This window comes from Lutjanus erythropterus, chromosome 4 (genome assembly GCF_056507025.1).
Source record: "Lutjanus erythropterus isolate fLutEry1 chromosome 4, fLutEry1.hap2, whole genome shotgun sequence".
In the NCBI taxonomy this organism is placed as follows: Eukaryota; Metazoa; Chordata; class Actinopteri; order Lutjaniformes; family Lutjanidae; genus Lutjanus; species Lutjanus erythropterus.
Genome location: NC_139320.1, coordinates 3,282,999 through 3,302,634, shown reverse-complemented (window position 1 = coordinate 3,302,634; position 19,636 = coordinate 3,282,999). Strand labels below are relative to the sequence as shown.

The 19,636-nt window shown below is 41.2% G+C and overlaps 1 protein-coding gene across 11 annotated transcripts in view; it reads right to left on the bottom strand.

The window, feature by feature from the left end:
- Positions 1–604: 604 nt before the first annotated feature.
- Positions 605–19,636, bottom strand: part of myo18ab (myosin XVIIIA b) — a 206,342-nt gene continuing 187,310 nt past the window's right edge. For 5 of the 11 annotated variants that reach the window (XM_084716789.1, XM_084716790.1, XM_084716794.1 and 2 more), the window contains 4 exons: positions 17,188–17,232; positions 8,735–8,857; positions 5,240–6,712; positions 605–2,269 (listed from right to left, as the gene is read on the bottom strand). In XM_084716789.1, coding sequence (XP_084572915.1) covers positions 5,248–6,712; positions 8,735–8,857; positions 17,188–17,232 — 1,633 coding nt within the window. In that variant the 3' untranslated portion in view covers positions 605–2,269; positions 5,240–5,247. The remainder of the gene's footprint in view (positions 2,270–5,239; positions 6,713–8,734; positions 8,858–17,187; positions 17,233–19,636) is intronic. The other 6 variants (XM_084716795.1, XM_084716792.1, XM_084716785.1 and 3 more) reach the window with 5 other exon arrangements.

Genomic DNA, 19,636 nt, shown 5'->3' with positions numbered 1-19,636 from the left:
GCTGCTCAAAGTTCACCATGCTCAACTTCTGCTGGTTCTTGCCTGGCTTTGGCCAATCAAATGGAAGTGGGTGGGAATTGTAGAAAGAACAGGTATTCTGGGTAAGATAGAAGGGAGCTGATAATGCTGGTGTCTGGATACTCGGAGCTGTACAACATGGTGCTAACCATGTGCACAAGGACAACCAGAAGAAAAACTGGGCCTGAGACTGAGATTTCAAACCTCTACATGTTGAGGACTTCTGTATTAAGTGATGTTCACTGAAGCACCTGCCTGTCATGACAGGCTTGGACCTCAGTGGTGGATCAACACTTAATTTTTGAGAGAACGATCTTGCAGATAGATAGTTGTCACAGTGGTTACTGCGCGGTGGTGTGAAAGCTCCTTGAGATTTGGGATGATGTGAGGAAATTTTCCAACTGGTTAATAAACTCACGACAACACTGTTACTGATTATTATGATGCTAAATATTAATGATGTTAGAGCTCTTAATGTAACATCCCCTTCCACCTGCCGCCCCGACAGACAAATTCTAAATTAAGTTATTAGCCTTAGTTTGGACTCTTTGGCGATGCAATCATATCCTGTTGTCAGTCAGCCTCATGTCAGTCTGTGAAAACTGTGACTCCTGCCTCTCTTCTGCATTCACATAACATTTGGTTGGTCTGGGCAGTGAACAAGTTATGTATTTGGTGTGTGTCCAAACACTGTGTAACACTGGTAACATTCAGAATTACTGTAGCAAGTCTAGATGACACCTGAGCCAGGTATATTTGCTGAAGAGGACCCAGAGATGTAGTTCAAAGTTCCAAAAAACACAAGTTTGGAAGATTTTGTCCCACATACTATTCTCAAAGGTCAAGAAAACACTGTTCGTTTTGGTCTTTCCATGTGATTAGTTGACAATAAAAATATAGAATAACACCAGCTTCTTCCTTTAACATGCTGGTTGAGGATCCCATCTGCTCACTGGTTTTTGTTAGAAACCAACAAATGACTGGTGCCCAAAGTCAAGTACATTACCTTTGGAGAAGGAAAGCACATCAAACGTCAAACAAAACACAGACGGCATGTGAACAACAAGCACAAGGACAAATCCCAATTCTCTTCACCACTAAAGAAGTACTGAGTCAAAAAAGAGAAGACAAGGCATTTCACAGAGGTAAGCTCAAACCTCTCGGAAATTAATTTGCTTGACGGCGGTCCTCTGCAAAACAAAATCTGTCAAACATCCTAAACAAAAAAGAAAAAAATCGGAAGGAGAAAAATGCTTCGCTTTCATGGCGGAGTGGTTAGTGATGCAATCCTCTTCCTCTGGAAGGAGGAACGAGATCATTTACCAGCAAAAAAGGCAGAAAAACTTTTCAGGCAAACAAAAAGCGAGCAGATGATGATGAGAGAGTCTTCAGTGTAGAGCGCAGCAGTTCATGAAACGCGACAGCTGCAGAGAAGCCAGCTGTAGAGGAGGCCACTTAAATCAAATGGCACTTGTCCCAAAAAGGATCGAAGAAGAAAAAAGGCTGGGACTTTTTCCCAAGACTCAGCATCAATTGGCAATAAGTAAAACAGTCTGCACACATACTTGAACAAAGGCTTTTTGGCAATACATTGTACTATGGCAATACATATTATTGTGTTGTACTATATGTAAAGAAGAGAGGAAGAGTGACAGAGATACAGAGAGAGAAAGAAACAATCTATTATCATCTACCTCGAGTTCTTTGGCTCAGTTACAACCATGATGATGGGAGTTAAACAGGATGGCTGCTTCAAGCCAAGACACTACTGCTTCCATGCAACCAGCAGAGTGGAGTCGCTGCTGTGTGCGCAGTGAGGTTAGACTGATGAGTGCACAGTCAAACAGACCGTGGGGTTTGTCAAACTATGACCAAATCCTGCGAGGATCTGCCATAGGAAGCTCTGACTGAGTGTTAGGAACATCTACAGTATTTGAATGTCTGTGTTTTCCTGCAGGGTTGTGAGTGTTGAAGTGTACAGTTGTGTCGGACTGACCGCGCCTCGGGTCAACCTCGCATGCAAGACAAACTGTCACGGTTGAGTGAGGGTGAGTTTTAGACGGCGAGTGGTGACAGCGAGGACTACGATGTGGTCTCGTACAGCCTGTCCTCATCGTCGTCGTCTTTCAAATGGCTGCTGTATCTGTATCGAGAGTAGTAAGAGCCCGGGGTCGCCCCGCCTTCTTCTTTTTCTTCCTCCTCCTCCTCTTCGTCAGATCTATCGAAGAGGTAGCGTCTCCGGCCAGTGGGGCTGGAGCAGGAGAGAACAAGCAGAAGCTGATGTTAGTATCCAATAAACGTGAGCAGAGAACTGTACGGTGTCTAAGAGAGCTCTTGGCACATGCAAATATAGAAATCACTTTTGCCACATATAGGTTGCATTTAGAAAATAACATGGAAAAAAATAATTTCACAACATTTGTTATAGGAAAAATTTTCACAACATGAACTCACTGGCTGGCAGTTAATCTTCTGAATGATACAACAAAAGCAATGATTTAGTCAGGCTGAGAAAGGTCGATATATTGCATATGAATGAGACTACTGCAGTCATCTAGTCAGGGAACCAGACCAATCTGCTGAACTCATGTTTTTATGTCTGGAAGATACATCTTGTCCTTCCATTCAGACAAAATTTAACCAGCCTTGGATCCAGTTGGGCCACTCACAACCATTTATTGAAAATGGGGTGGGTTCTATACGCCAATTGATAGAGGAGTGTCACTGGTCCAGATCTGAAAGGTCACATGTCACATCTTTCGCTGTAGGTGTATCTGATTGCCTCCAGTCAGTGGGTCTGTCCAGCGCAACGCGTCAGGCTCCCAAAACTCAAATCACACTGTTCAAACTAGGCAGCGCTGATCAAATATGGATCAAGATTCTGTTACTGCATTGTCTATTTCTCACCTATTTCAGGTGTGTTGTAGGATGGATAATGTGCACTTTGTTGGCTGGTGACAGTCTGTGTATGTACTGTAGCTACTGAGTGTGTGTGCATGTGGACTAGTAACAGTTCTGTGTATGCATCGTGTGTACAAATGCATGTCTTTCTGTAACTTTTTTTTGTTTTTACAGCAGATACTGTATGTATCAAAGCCAATTTTCTTTTGGGACAAAGGCTGTATCTTATCCAAAATGTTTTTTTTAGAAACATTTTAGTGTATTTTGTATCCCGCTTGTAAATACACCAAGCACCGCTATGTTTTGTTGCTCTGATTGGTTGCAGGTCTATCAAATTCCGTGTTTAACACCCCATGAAAATCGAAAAAATTAACTAAGAGGCTCCAGACTAACTCACATTTGCAAGTTAGTCTGACTATCCAATGCTAGCATTAATCCTCAGTATTTCTGCAATACATCTTTCTGGCCACCAGTCACAGAACTAAGCAAACTGTGGCTGTGAAGTGAGGATGAAATCATGAAATCCTACACCATCTTTGATTGTAAAAGTGCTGTATCTAATAGGAGACCCTTTCTTGATCAGAATGAATCAAGGTTTCTTTTGTTGTTTTGCTGACATTGTTTTTATCACATATGGAAGGTTGCTGAGATAATTGCCCGCCATCCAGAGAGTTTGTCCTGTCAACATTCTCCCTGGGCTTCCCTTAAAGTAACTGTGAGACATTCAAGACTGCAATGTGTTATTATGGATCCCTCTGCTTTTCTTGGAAAGACCTGCTACACTCTGCCTCTGTCTGGCTTGCCTTCGTTGGTTGGGTTGGGTAGGTTTTTGGCATGAGGAGTGAAACAGGGTAAGTCAATCAGTGGCAGAGTAGGCTGGGTCAAGCCAGAGAAAGCAGCAGGATCCATAATAACATGACTGTGGTACTTGGTGGTCCTGGATCAGTGAGCACAGAGACACACTGCAAATATATAAAATACAAGCAAACATAAAAACATTGCAAGTCAATGAAGTACACTGAAACACAGTTTTCCAGGGGACACAGTAACAATGTGGGCAAACATGATTTTCTACATTTGAACACTTATCCTTTAAGTTGAAAATAAGTTAATCTTACTGTGTGATTCTGATGTTAATGGAGATATTAACAAAGCTAGCATTAGCTGTTACTATCTAATAGTTCATCTGTTCTGTCTCTGATAATCCTCTGTTGTACTGTGTATCATTTTCATTGTTTGCTTCTTACAATGCTTCTGTATTTGATGATATTGGTCTAATTGTGAATGTGTCTCTTGTGCTTTTTAAGAACATTTCACATTTCACATGAGGTTTTCATCATTTGCTTGTGTTTTGTCTAACTGCTTGTGCGTCCTTAAGTTACAGTGTGTTGAGCTCTCTTCACCACAGAGTATGTGCACATTTAACCATTTTGTCAGGTGAGCCTTTCTCTCTAGCATCTAGTGTCACAAAGTCTCATGCAGTATGGTGCCATGTTAGGGTGCAAAACGGTTACTAAGGTACTAAATCTTTATCATTCAAATAAAAACACTGTGATTATTCCATCATCCAAAATGTAACAGCTGTCAAGTGAATTAGTGCAAAAAAAACAAAGAAATCTACTGAAAAAATATCAATATCTAAACATTATTCAAGTTGTATTTTAAACATCATCTGAAATATAACTAATGAATTCTGATGCAAGAAAAATCCAATCCCATCACCAGTCTGCATAGAGTCTAGACCAGCTTTTTCACATTATTTAACATTCAAACTGCTTAAATATTGCAAACTGGGGGTTAATTACTGTCAACTGTGCATCTCAAATGAATTTGCTAGTTGGTGTAAATCAATGCTTGGGGTCTAATTATGCCTGCAGTTATGGGACTGGAAGGAAAAATGTATTATGGCCTCTCTTAATTGACTCCCGTTATTTTTACCTTTCTGGGGCTATAAATCAATATGACATCTCGGGAGTAATTAAAGGCTGAGTTAACATCCATGTTGAGTGCACCATCGCACCAATCCTGGTGTGATAAATCTCACAACACACCCAAGTCTTTTCTGCTCCCAAAGAGTCGTCAATAAAAGCCTTAACAAGACGGCCACAAATGCTGTGAACATGTAGTAGTAAACAATCCAAACTGTTAGCATGCCTGCAATGACTCATCATAAAAAACGTAACCCACAAATCAGAATTCTAAACTGTGAAAACATTTAATGCACTGATTGATAACAGTGAAAAGATCTTTGGTTAGTCAGGTCACACCATGCTTTAAAATCACTCTTCAAGGTTAAGTCCAACTGCAGGCAACCACCTACTGCCTGCCTCAGTCACTGTCTGGACGGTACAGGTACTTCATCATCAGGCTGTCCACCTTCTTCTTCCTCTTCTTATCACCCTTTTTGTCCAGGGGCTGGCTCTCGCTTTGAGGCCGAGCATCTTCTTCTCCTTCTGGGCTGGATGCCTTCCGACTTGGGGCTCTCTTCACGCTGTTGGAACTTCGGTAGGAAATGGTGGAGGCACCAGAACTTGACTCTGAGTCCGACTCAGAATCTGAAGACGAAGAGGACGAGGAAGAAGAGGAGGATGACTGATCCCTCTTCTTGGACTTTTTCTTGGACTTCTTGGACCTCCTCTTGGAGCTGCTCCTGTGACGGCGGTCGTCTCCTGAGCTGTCAGACTCGGAGCTGTGGCTTCTCTTCTTTTTCTTGCTCTTGTTTTTGCTCTTGCTTCGATGGCGACTGCTGCAGCTGCTGGCGCTGCGGGACGCTCTCATGCAGTCCAAAGCAGAAGCAGAGCGTCTAAGACTGCTGGTAGAGCGGGTATCATCCTTTAATTTTTCTTCTTCACCTTCTGAGTCTTCCAAGCTTGTGCGCTTGAATTTGATAGGCTTGAAACTCAGCACCTCATTGATGGCTTTCTCCAGGTCAGGGTCGAGGTAGTTGCGATGACTGACTGTTTTGATATCACTGTGGTCAACTGGGTCATCATCAGCAGTTGTTGATCTGGCTTGTGGTGGTGGCATGGACATACTGCGGCCAGTGGACGAGTGAGGACTGTACGCTGTCCTCTCGGTGAAGGCCACACTACGACTATCATCAATATCAACGTCAAACTCACTCAGGCGGCAGCTGCGTGCCAGTGACATATGGGAATCAGCTTGGCTAACACTTCCAGGACTGCGACCCCCAGAGCGTCTGCTAAAGCAAGGGCTACTGGGACTGCTGTGATAAACTGACCGTCCTCCTCTGCCCTCATCAAGGCGTGAGGTGCTTCGGCGGCGTCCAAGTGGACTTGACAGACCTAAGCTGATGGTAGACTTGGCATCATTCTCTGGGCTTAACCCAAGACGTGTTGATGCCCGACTTGGTGCAGTGTATGAAATGGTTGATTCTTTGTCAAAGTCACCCCAGCGGCTGTCCATGCCTTTCCTGGCTCGGCTGTTGGCCTCTGAATAGGCCTGAGACACGACGGATTCTCTGTCATTCATGTCATCTCCTGCCTGAGACTTCCTCCTGGAGCTTACTGAGTAGGTGTCATCCTCACGATCTGCGGTTTTGGGTTTAGCCTTATGGAAGGACAGAGCGTCTTCTGACTTGGCATTCTCCTTGAGAGCACTGAAGAGGGCATCTCCTTTGGAATCGAGGGTGGCTCGTTTTCTGTAGCTCAGTGAGCTCATCACTGATATTGGCCTGTTTGACTCTACCTCTTTGCCCTCTTTATTTACCTCTTTCCATTCCTTACCCTCTTTCCACTCTTTCCCTTCTTTTGCATCTACATTTTCAGCAAATCTAAAAAGAAACAACAGTGGAAAAGACAAAGGAATGAAGACAGCGGGAGAGAAAATGACAAAGATGAGATCATGGTCAAGTGGAGGTGAGTAAAGGAGGAGAATAAGAAACAAATGAATGAAACTTGACAAACAATGAAAACAGAAATGTGATGAGAAATGTAAGAGCTGAAATTTAGCAAAATGAGAGTAGAGCAATAAAAAAGAAGACAGATTCAGAAGAGTGCAACTGGGGATAACTGACTAGGGATGAAGAGGGCTTTCCCTGCACTGAAATGTCAAGACAGACATCAACATTATCTTACTGCCCACCAAGGATGCATGAAGGACACAGTAATGATAAGAGATCTCGACTTCAATTCTCTAGGAAGCATTATGATCAGACAAAACATTCACATAATGTAGCTGTTGACCTTAATGGGACTTTATGCTGCTGGAAACCAGTAGCTTTAGGGCTGACATTCAGGGTATCGCTAACTATAACTGCTGTGGTCCAGTAAAAACACAGCCTATATGTACTTTCATATAAATGCAATTTGTACAAACAAAAACTTTGCTTACTGAGGGGAAATTACCCAATAATATTTATAGTAATATGTGACTAATTTTTTCAAAATCAGTATGAGCATAATGTTGAACTAAGTAGCTGTACATTTAACACTGATCCTAAACAATATATCCCTTGGAGCATGACACAAGACTTCAGTATTTGGTTAAACTCTGGATTAAGTGTTTTCAGCAGATTATTTGCACCCAGGTGTCAGCAGTCAGTGATGCTATTTGCACCTGAGGAGAAATAGAAAATATGGCTTTTAACACCTGGGTGTATAAAGGCTAGCATGGCGGAGACTAGCACCTTGGTGTCTGTAAGCCAACAAACACCCAGGTTGTAAAATGTGGCTATTTACACCCACTTAGCAGAGACAAACCATGATCCTTTCCTAAACCTGACCAAGTAGTACCTAAGCACACTGCAACTGAAAGCTAATAGTAATGATAATAATAATAATAATAATAATAATAATAATAATAATAATAATAATAATAAGAAGAAGAAGAAGAAGAAGAAGAAGAAGAAGAAGAAGAAGAAGAAGAAGAAGAAGAAGAACAAGAAGAACAAGAACAAGAAGAACAAGAACAAGAACAAGAACAAGAACAAGAAAACCCTCAAAATAATAAATAAACAAGATGTAAAAATTAAAAGTGAACACTGACTTGTAGTTGTTTGTTTAACTCATGCATCCACCACAACCCCCTATTTCCAAAGATTTTATCACTCTTTATAGCTAAACTATGGGGCTGGGTGTAAATAGTCACATAGCTGCCATGTAACTATTCTCACCATGGGTGCAAATAGACACTCTGAATATTAAAGTGTAATGTTTAATTTGATAAAGCTTTACATATTATTCCTCTCTACCTTTTTACACTGGAACTGGGCAAGAAGTCCAATGTACTCATACGCCTGTGCAAATGGCAATCAAAGCCACTTGAAAGTAAAAAGTACTACTACGTGGAAGTGCTGGCCAGCTCAATGAATCAGTCACTGTATGTTACAGGGGACATGCTGCTAAGAGAGATTTAAAAACTCCAAAAGTTTTTAAAGTTGGGAGTGGCTCAGCTGAGGGAGGGAAGTTAAATCTTCTGGTAAGGAGACAAATCTGGGGCAATCGAAGCTGTCAGCTCGCAGACACATTCATTTATCTCAGCGAGCGGCTCAGGTAGACTATGCCAGCTGGCCACTGGGCATGTCGATAAATCTACTGCGGAGGTGGTTTGTTTTTGGAAAAAAGAAAGTCCCCTCTTCACCAAGCAGGTGACAATAAAGATGAAGCAGCCTGAAAATACATTAAGTAAAAGCAGTCCCCTCATTTCAGCCAAGTATTCTGCTCCGTTTTATTTCCTTTGGGTCAGATCATGCAAACCATTTCATCAAGACAAGCCAAAAGCAGTCAAATGTGTGCGTAGAATGCTTACTAACTGCTGCTGAAGTGATGATAAGTGCAGCTGCCTTTGTACTGACCTGGAGCTCTTGAGGCTGCCATCATCTGAGAGGTTCTTGGCAGAACCTTTGCTTTTGGACAACCAGGACTTCACCCCATCCACACGATCCTCCACCTCAGAGTCTGTGTCTGAATCCCCCTGACTGGTGAGGAGTCAGACACAGGGAAAAGAAGTCAGAGGAAGCAGAGGAGAGATGACACGGCACAAAGAAGAAGCCACATATAGCCATTCAAAGGTAAGGTAAAAGAAATGTTAGTGTGAAAGGAGAGTCAACACCGATAGAAAAGTTTCTGTAATTCTCTGTAGCTGTGAAACCAGAGAATGAAGAACAGGCTGTAAATGTTAGTGTGGAAGCAAAGAGGGCTTGTGGCATTTATTCTGGATGAAAGACAGCACATGCAGTCAGCTTGAAGAGCCCCTGTAAACACAAGCACATGCCTGTGAGAGGTTGTAGAGCATCACACAGCAACTTCTCACTGTGTCACTGTTAGATGAATGCTATCACGGTCCGGCAGTTACCTGGCACCGAGGCCTCCGACAAACATTCCCCCCTTAACGCCACTCCAGAACAGGTCAGGAACAAATACTGATTCAGCAGATTGAGATGAAATTATAGGAACTTTAGGATTTTTTTTTTTACAATCTGGCTGTCATTTTCACACTTTTAGCCATTGCTCCTCTTGGGTATGAACAAATTTTACACACAAATACTTTGGATGACTACCCAAAGTGACTGGTTTTAGAGGCAAAACTCTTATTCAGTAAAGAAGAAAGTGAATATTAATTATGGTTTAGGTGATAACAAATAAGTGGTTTGATGATTTGGTTAAACTGACGATGCGTCCAACATCCGTCAGGCTGTCTGATCGCTCATGTTGCTGCTACTACAATTTAGTATTGTAATTCCATAACAGGGAGGGACTTATGAGACAGATTTAGAAAAGAATGTTCAAAATCGAAAAGGCAGAAGAATATCTTCAAGATATCTTGACATCTCAAGCTCAAAACTCAAAGGATCCTTAACTTCAAATGCAACTTAATAGTGTCTTTCTCTGTCCAGTAAATGCTCACAACTTCTAAGAGCAGTTTGAAATGCAGGCTTTCTGTAAAAATGTTGTAGTCCAAGTTAAACATAATTTTCTCAAACTTAAAGGAGAACACCAACAATTTTAAACATCAGCATCATCAATAATGCTGTATGTGACCTTTTGTGACTCCACAAGGAGCTGTGGGACATCTGATAAACCTCTGATAGACCTCACACAATTTTGAGATGAGAAACTTCTTAATCATTTGTACCTTCTTGGAAAGTTGGGATTAAATGCAACACACTAAGTTGTTTCTTTCCTTCTGAAGAACATGTTTGTCGCAGCATTGACACACACTTATCTACAAAATATCAGTTGTTCAAGAACTAAGAAAAACAGCCATGTGTTCAGCTTTGTGACAATCCATTTTTCAGATGATCCAGTGGTTTGTTTGGCTTAAGAAATAGGAGAAGTGTCTCAGCTGATAAAGGAGCACTCCCTCCTCCAGTTTTAGCAAAAAAATCAAAATCACCATATTTGGAGAAAAGTGTGTTATATAGGACAGCGACGATAGGCTACGTCTTTCTTGCCTGTGGAAAAGGTCTCCAGACTTCCTTAAAAAGAAAATGAAAAAAAAAAAAAAAAAAAAAAATTCAACCAATTTAGTAAGTTGTTGAGTGAGGAGAAACTTTAAAAACGAAAAATTCTTAATTATTTTGGCCTTCTTGTAAATTCAGCAAATGTTCTTCATGAAATTATTTCTGTAAAAAAACATTGTGCCCATTTATCCCAGTGTGTTGGCTAATATTGGTGGGCCACCGGTTAAAAAGAACAACACATTTGGTTGCACATGGAGACACTTTGTCATGCCGGATGTGAACTGACACACTTGGACCTGTCCTCTTGTGATCAGATCACCCAAGACACATGTAGGGTTGGATTATGGCACCAGGTTTTGACAAAGAAGCAGAAATCATTGGTCCTGCAGCATCGATTTGGATAAATGTCCATCGTGAGTCCAACATTGTTATAGGAGTGCAATGCTGAACTGGTGTAGTTCTCAGCTCGATTTCTTTTCGTTTTCACATGCTGATTCATTTCTTCAAAAAAGCCTTTGTCAGATATCACAAGAGTGGCATCCTCCTCCTTTTACAGAAGATAAACCACCAGCACCTGCTGGTGTGTAGCAGAGGTACTCACTTCTGTTAGTGCATTTCACCGCCACATCAAATCCTTTTCATACTTATTAAGAGCTTTCCACTGGGCTGTTTGAGAGACATTAAAGCATTCTTCACAGTTTGGTGTTGTTTTGTTGCGACTCCCCTCAAGCGTACCTTGAGCTCTGAGTATGTTTTGGTTCACAAGTCATTATTAATTAGGGCTTTAAACTGTGTTGAGGTTGCATTCAGAAATTTGATCTATAAAATGTGGTTTCAGAGTGGGATTTGATGTATAGTCATAGTGTAATCTTTGGAGATACTACATTCATGTCAAAAAACACCAGCACAAGAGAATAAAACATTATTGGACATGGTATTGAGATTTTCTTCTGTTTATTGGAGTGTAGTAGTTATTCTAACTTCAGCAGAGCAACCGATGCACTCAGAGGAGGTGCGCCTGGCCTGCGTTGGACATTGTACAACTGTTTTTATGTGTGTAGCAAACTGACTGGTAAATGGACTTTGACATTTAAAAGCTGTGTCCTTTTAACTGTGTAGCTCAGTGTGTGTCAGAGGCAGCAGGGCTTGAATAAAATAAAAAAAAATCTCTTGCACACTGTCTCACTTATCGCTGGTTTATTTCATGTTTTTCATACCTTCCTGCCTGCCTGCATATACCTGAAGATGAAAATTAAATGTATCTAAAAATGTTACCTCAATCAATGATTGTGGCAAGATGGCAAAAACTATGAAAACTATAGTTATGTTGGAAAAAAAAAGAGTTTTCTTTGAACTGCACAGCAGAGTGGCAGAAAATCTCCAGATTTACCTTTCATCTGGTAATTATGTTCACCGCCAGTCCTGCACACACATACACACACACACAGTCATATGCATACACTCATAATTTCAGTTCTTGACAGAATGATTTGGTACACAGCTGGGCACTGCACTGTTTTTCCTCTCAATTATCATTACACGTTCACAAACCACTGCGAGCCATGGAGTAAAATAGAGGGCTTGTCATAAAATTTGACACGGATGAAAAGAGCGCAACACTCATTAAGTGCCGTCAAAGCCCAGTGCTTGTGTGGCGCTGTGAAATTAAGTTGTTACAGCTTAATAGTCCTATAGAGACATCAGAGGGGTGGCTCAACATCTCTGCATCTGTTTCAGAGAGCCTCCCATCTTGTTGAGGAAGAGAGAGAAAAATGTTCTTTTCTCCAGCACAGAGGGCTCTGAAAGGCCCAGAACCACCTATAATTAAAATCATTAGCAGTCAGAGACAAAAGCTCCCTGGATTTCAAAGGGGAGATTTCAAATAATGGCTTGCCCAGTGAGATCTAAACGCATAGCCTAGTAGCTTTTATGGAATACAATAACCTTGGATGGCAATGCTGGGACTGCATTCACGCCAAAGACAAGGGGGGAGGGTGGGAGGAAGGACGGGGGTGACGGACTCTTAAGCTGTAATTAGCTTTGCAGAACATGCCTCGACTATTAGACAATCTGGGGATTTGCTGCTGCCTACTGTTATGATGACAGAGCAGCCAAGTGTCTTTGTCTTTGGCTCTGTGGACACTTGATGAGGGGAGAAGATGCAGAACCTAAAAATCATGACATTGTTTCTTATCTGAGGAAATAGAAGTAGTAGGGCTGTTTATCCATCTAGATTTTTGTGGTGTGAGTTGCAGAGTTTTGGAGATATCAGCTGTAGAGATGTCTGTCTTCTCTCCAATATAATGGAACTAAATGGCACCAGTCCTGTGGTGCTTGAAGCACAAAAAGAAACACATTTTAAAAATTGAAAACCAGTGTCTCTTTCCAAAAACCATGACCCAGTCAAGATAATCCATATACCCAGTTTTGTGTTGGAACTACTTTCGTTCTAGGTGAATTTCTTACTGTTAGAAAGAAAGTCCTTCTTTGATGTATAAACAAAGTAGTTCCAGTAGATTCTACTGCAAAGTAGTTCCTACATGTAAGTTTTTCAAATGTAGTTTTTGGTGCTTTGCGCACCACAGGACTTATCCCATCTAGTTCCATTGTATTGGTGAGAAGGCAGCCATCTCTATAGCCAACATCTCCAAAATTCTGCAACTCACAATATGTCACAAAGTTTGAAAAATAATAGGATAAGTCAAATGGTCTGAGAGAACACTAGACCTCTGCTCCCCCTCTTGGCTCTTTTTTTCATGCTTTAGAAGATCTTGCCCTGATGAGAGACTTTAGCCAATCACAGGTCAGTGCAGTAAATCATTCTGGATTGACTGATTTTAGGGTTGGGCAATTAGATTATTAGATTAGAATCCAATGCTGTGTTTTTTTTCTTGGCTGATTTTTGGGGCAATATTAGTCATATTATTTTGCTAATGTAATGGTCTGCATAGTGACAGCTGCTGCTCTGCATCCAGCGGCACAGGACACACCCACTCTGTCAGACCATGAGTGCTCTGAGCTGGGTGAGGAGTGAGAGGAAAACAGCCTGCAGAGTCAGACTCTTTACACTCTTTTCATGCAGTGAATTAATGATTTCATTTGACCAAACCAAGAATGATTGCTGGAAGAGTGCACAGAGTTTAGGTGAGTTTTACATGCTTTTCTGTCGAGTTTGAATGAAGTGTGTTTTAAAAGGATTTAATGAGCCAATTAAGTTCATCTTAGTTTGCTAAAAGAAAGAAACTTAAATTCAAAAGGTGAATGGTTGTATTTCTCTGTTTAAAAGGGAAAATAGGAGTGAGAATATTTAATTTCATGACATTTTGTGACTTTACTTTGTTCATGGGGTGTAGTGATCATATGCAGCATATGTAACATAGTGAATTTTCGGCTTGTGGAAATCTCCCAGCTGAGACTTGAGAAGATAGGAGGAGGTAGTGGGGGGGGTGAGACTCACCATCTTTCTCTAGAATCTCTTACAGCACTTTTAAAATGAAAATAAAAAAAAAATCCAAAGAACATAATTCAAATGATAAGTTTTTAACAATGTTATAGCACATAAATTGTTTTCTCATGCTGACCAAATATTCTACAAGTTCAACAGTAATAGTGACTCTGTGTAAATGTTACTTTAATCCTCCTGCTGCAAAACTTTGACTATCATTACTCTCCAGGACTTTCTTATCTGTGTGCAGTTTCATGATATACTCGGAGCACATAGAGAGACCTCTCAGGTCTACAGCCAACAGCACAATGGTGGGCACTATGTAATTGAGCGCTTCACACATGGTGTCAACCACAATTTATGTCCTTGACCACCATACCATTAGTTAAGCCCTGCTGAAAGCCTGGGGGAAGCAAACAAACACAGAGCTGAGGAGACATTAATTGTCTGTGACATTCTGCCGCCATTGGTTGTACATCTCTGTTACACACTATTACATTCATCATTAGCTTCTATGGATCGTCCTGCTCTGCTCTGCTCTGCTTTGCTCCTCTGTGTCCCTGGGTCTTATAGATGCCACTGTTTATGCTTCAGATATATGAAACTGTCGGTCCAGTCAAGTCCCCGTGGCTCTGGAGCACAGACAGACATATGCATCCTCTCTAAGAGCATCAGGAAACATACACTTAGAAAACTCGCGCTCCACAGTGTCATGTGAAAAAATAACTGTTATCTGTGAAACAAGAAGTTTGCTCCGTGCAGTATTAACTGCACGTATTCAAACAGCCATTAATATATTAAAAAACCAACCAACATTACAAAAACCATCTCTTTTTACAGTCTTAAAAACTGGCCTAAAGTCATTCTCAAATTTCAGGTCAACATTTTAGAATACTTCAGAGTTAGAAAGATGGTCTTTCAAAGTCCATCAGAATTGTTCCCCTGAGTGGGCTGAGGACATGTTTCAGATCTAAGCTGTCACAAATGTAGCCTTGTAACTGTATGACCACAACATTTCTAAACTGGCCAGTACTGACATATAAAGGTATTTTTTTAAGCTACCACAGAAGCTCTTTTTCTATACTGGTGATGCACTGTAGAACAGCCTTCAATTAAATATCATATCAAGAACTAGAATAACTGCCATTTTTGGCAAATTGGGAGACATCTCTATATTGACATGTATGATTCTACAGAACATGCTTTCTTCACTTAGACACTATTTTACAGAGGACCAATAGAGAGCTTCAAGTGTTTCTGTCATTATTAGCATATGAATTATTTGGCCAAAAAACATGTTTTGTGAGGTCACAGTGACCTTAGATCTTTGACCGCTTAATTCTAATCAGTTCATCCTTGAGACCAAGTGAACATTTGTGCCAAATTCGACCAATTTCCTCAAGGCATGGATGAGCGGAGAACCCGAAAACATAAAGCCTCCAGCCACAGCTGTTTCCAGCATAGAGGCATAAAAAGCAAATACTGGTTGTTTGAAAGTTTTGACAAAAATCTAAAATCTAAATTTCATCCTTTGAGCACTGATGTTAACCTGACATGGAAGAGGGTTTGTTACACAGAACCACGTGGGAGGTCATCCTTAGAAACTGTTTGGAAAAGGAGAAAATCAGATCAAACTGTTGCTGGTCATGAGAGGAGCTAAAACATCTTTTCCATGGAGAAAAGCCTTCCGTGTTTTTTTTTTGTTTTTTTTTTTGCTCTTCTTTTAATGAAGAAATACTCTCCAGTTCTGATATAAGTGATGCTATCATGGTATCTACACTAACCTCTTCAGGAGCTGCCATTTTTATTCACATCCATGGATGCTTCTCGCTGTTGTCACACCTAAAACCATGCCTGTAGCTGCTAGTAGTCCCTCCTAGGAAACTGATTGGCTTCCCCCCTTGTTGGGGCAGACACAAACAGAAAACCTGAAGCCTGGCAAGATGGATTCTCACATGATCTCATAAATCCAGCTGCCTTGCAAGATAATAGTGTCCTCAAAAGAAAACATTAGCTTTGTTTACAGAGCAGATCTGCATGGTGTAGTAGAAAAAACAACAATGTAATTCCAGTGATATTTTATGCTAGAAGTGCTCTAGATATATGCCTTTCTTGATTTGATATATTTTAGAACAGCTTCATAGAAATGGAATTATGCAATATTAATATTAATATATTAAAATGTATAGCTACATCATTTATATTGTATGAAAATAGTAATGCATGTGGTTTTTTATTCAAATGTGGCAGCTAACAGCTCATTACAAATCAAAACACTTTGGTCCCTTTGACAAAAGGCTGCACTTTGCAGCTCCAATGAATAATCCTTCACACTAGGAGAAAAGCAAACAGTGACAGGGGAGTGGAATGGCCGGGAGCCAGAGGTTAACACTGCGTGTGTCTGGTGAGCAAGACAGCTTTTTGTAAGACATTTGAGGGTTCTGCATTATTAAGCAAGTGCAAGTCAAAGATTGATGAGGAACACACCCTTTTCTCTCTGCTGTCAGGAGGGCAGTCACCAGCCGAGCCGCGGTCACATCCAGCCCTCGAGCGGGCCAATGAAATATTAAGAGGGCCCGGGGAGCGAGAGGCTGACTCTCAGCCGACTGCTGTTCAGACACGATGCGGCGGTGTCCGACACAACATGCTCAGGACGAGTTGAGGCGGTAAACACACAGCTGGATACACCCCCTCAGAAGCGTAAAGGAGAACTGTGAGGAAGATCACGGCCTCGAGGGGGATGACCAGAGAAATCACCACATTGTTGTTCCTTTCAATTCAAAGCTTTACAAAGTGGTTAACCATATAGGGAGGGAGGCTTGCTTCATGCTGGGGCTCAAGTAACATATTGTCAGTGGTATTCATGCATCTCAGCATGTGAGGGCATGCAGTGATGAGTGCAGTAAACTGGGGTTATGAGGGAACCTCTGAGCACTGTTGATGATGCATTATCCCGAGCCTTCGCACATCAAAGGAAAATCCCCCCTTGGATTTACTGGATCTCTGCCCTTCCATAAGCCATGTCTTCCTGTTTGAATTACTCAACATGTGTGGATCAGGATCATTGCTCTTTGATTCTGAGGGCCTGACGTCTTAAAATAGATGAAAATTATCGCAGGAATCAGAGCAAAATCACCACACAACATAATTGGCTCAGACTACCAGGTGCATCCCAAATATCTTTTCTGTTTTTTTCCGTCGGGGGGATTTTTCCTTTAAATATCAGCTCTTCTCTGACTGCGACAGCCAGAAGTGATAGACCAACTGGACCGAAACTAAACCCAGAGAAAAACTCTGGCTTTTCTCTCCCTGCTATCAACGTCTCGACTAAATGTTCAAAGACTGTAGAATGGTGCATCATTTCCAGTGGAGCAAAGAAAAAAAAATTCAAGTTCCTCACGTTCTGTTCTGTCTTTTCTGATACTTTGTCACCATGTCTTGCAAACTAGTCGTGATGATGATGGGTGGAGGGACAGATGAGAAAAGAAAACAACAAAAGACAATACAATAGAAAAACATGAAATAAGAATCAAGTCAAAAATAACGCATGAAATGGGAGTGAAGCTTAAAAATATTGCAAAAACTATGGATGTCATGGCAGATGCTGTGATAACCCAGTTTTCCCTTTGGCAAAGTAAAGACACTGTACACATCCTGATCCTGTGTCTTGCATCAGAGAGGAGAAGCCTTACAGAGTGTATTCTAATGACTCAGAGCTGTTTACTGCTACTGTAGGGAGAAGAAAAATCAGCAAGGCTCAGCAGGCTTCTCACTGAGTGTCTACATCTTCATACAGAGAGAATACAGGACTTTTTACTGGGTGTAAATAATACAGCCTGACTGAGCAGAAAAAGAACTACCTTTGGACTGCTCCATCGTGAACCCTGTGATCATTTCAGCACAACTAACTCTCTCGCTCACTGTTTTATATTCTCTGCTTTATCTCTGTGGAGATGAACCAGATGTTAGCTGCTGTCTGTAGGAGGAGGACGGGCATTAAAGTGCAGTAAAGTTACAGAAAATTCAATATCTACATGGCTTCAGATGGATTGTTGAAATAGTCATTGGTCAAGTATGTTACATGACAACTGAAAACAAATCAATCCCAACTTAAACTAACTTAAATTAAATAGTTCATCAGGAAAACCTTGATGGCAGAATGAGGATTTATAGTAAGGAGTGGTTATGTGGATGATCTTGAGAGAGTAGAGTGGAGCAACAACTACAATGTTATCTACTTTTTCAAAATTTGTGTAACTGACCCTTCGCTATGCCCCTCCTGCGAACAGCAACTGTCCAATCATACATACAACCGTAACTGGGGTGCCGCAGGCCTGTCAAGCTTCTTATCAATGTCTCATGAGTCTGGACAGTGGTGGCTTTTTCTTTCCAAAACTTAAAACATGAACAAAACTTGGGGGGATGGAAAGTAAGCTGCAAACATTAGCTTGTCCGGCTAACTGACGTTAACTTACAAGCTGTCTAGGACGAGTTAGCTCAGGTCTTATCGCGGATCTCTTCTAGAGGTGACTGCAGTCTGGCTGGGTGACCTGTCTCAGACAGAATCCAGACTAATCCAGTCCCTGCGCTTCCTTTTCCCACATTAATGGGTGCATTTCTGTTTATCCTATAAATATAGGGTTATGAGTCACATTTCGCCATCCGTCCAATGTTTGCAGGGATGTAGCTTAAGACCCAGCATTTACGTTATATCATGTACACAGTCGTTCAGTAACTTTACATATTTAAGACACTTTCACAGGGTTCTAGCTTAAAATGTGTTGAGCAGAAACATTAAAAAGTCAGCTGGAGACAGACTTCTCAGCTGACTGGCTGAGTTAAAGCATTGGCATTAGCTCAAATTAGCCAGCTACAGTTAGGAAATCTGTAAGGGAGAGACATCATTTTAGCCAACAAAATCCAGGGTCGTCAGCTGGACATGAGAAGCTGTTTTTGTTTACTCCTCTGTGGAATCAAAGACTTGCACGAGGCACAGTGAAATGCAAGAAATTCTTCAAATTCTGAGCTATAACAATGCACAAAACTGCTCCACAACTTTTGGATAGTACCAGGTATGAGATCACCTGAAAAGACTGATAGTGATGGATCCTACAAGAAGCTGTAAATAATGACTAATTGTACAAACAGTATTGAAGTACATTGACAATCTTTATCTTAAATCAAAGGCCATTTGCTGACTTCTTCTAAAGATTTAAACTGCATCTGATGGTCATCAGCCAATGGAGTTTGCACTGTTGTCATAATGAATGAGAGCAGCCACACCTCACATCCCACAACCACGCGCCCCTTATGGTGAAAACAAGCAATGTAAAAGCGGCCAGTCAGTATGTGTGTCTGTGGTAAACATGTCATCCCAGGTTAGATAATGTCATTCAGTAAATGGCATGTGTGCTGACTGTGTCAAAGTGAACATCAAAGTGAATCAGAAAAGAGTCTTAGTGACAATGGACCTACCATAAAGCATCTGCTTTTAGAATGGAGGAGTTTGGTTCAGCAGCACCCAAACAGCAAAATAAAGTGTCTTAATGATATAGAAAGTGAGACAGGACCCCTATTTCTTTCACTTTATTTCTATGTGTGATTGGCAAAGACAGCATAATAACCTGACTGGCCAGAACATTTGGGCTCCTAAAAGCGAGGAATATACAAAATCTTCTTATGTTATGTGTTTAAACCGACAAAGACCTCAGAATTTGTACTGCCCACCAGTCAAATTGGAGGAATTGTTTTCACAAAAAGGGGCGGAATCATAACGCAGGAGCAAAGTAAACAGATGGGTTGCTTTCATCCATAATAAGTGAGAGTTTGGTAAACTGTCACCATGACAA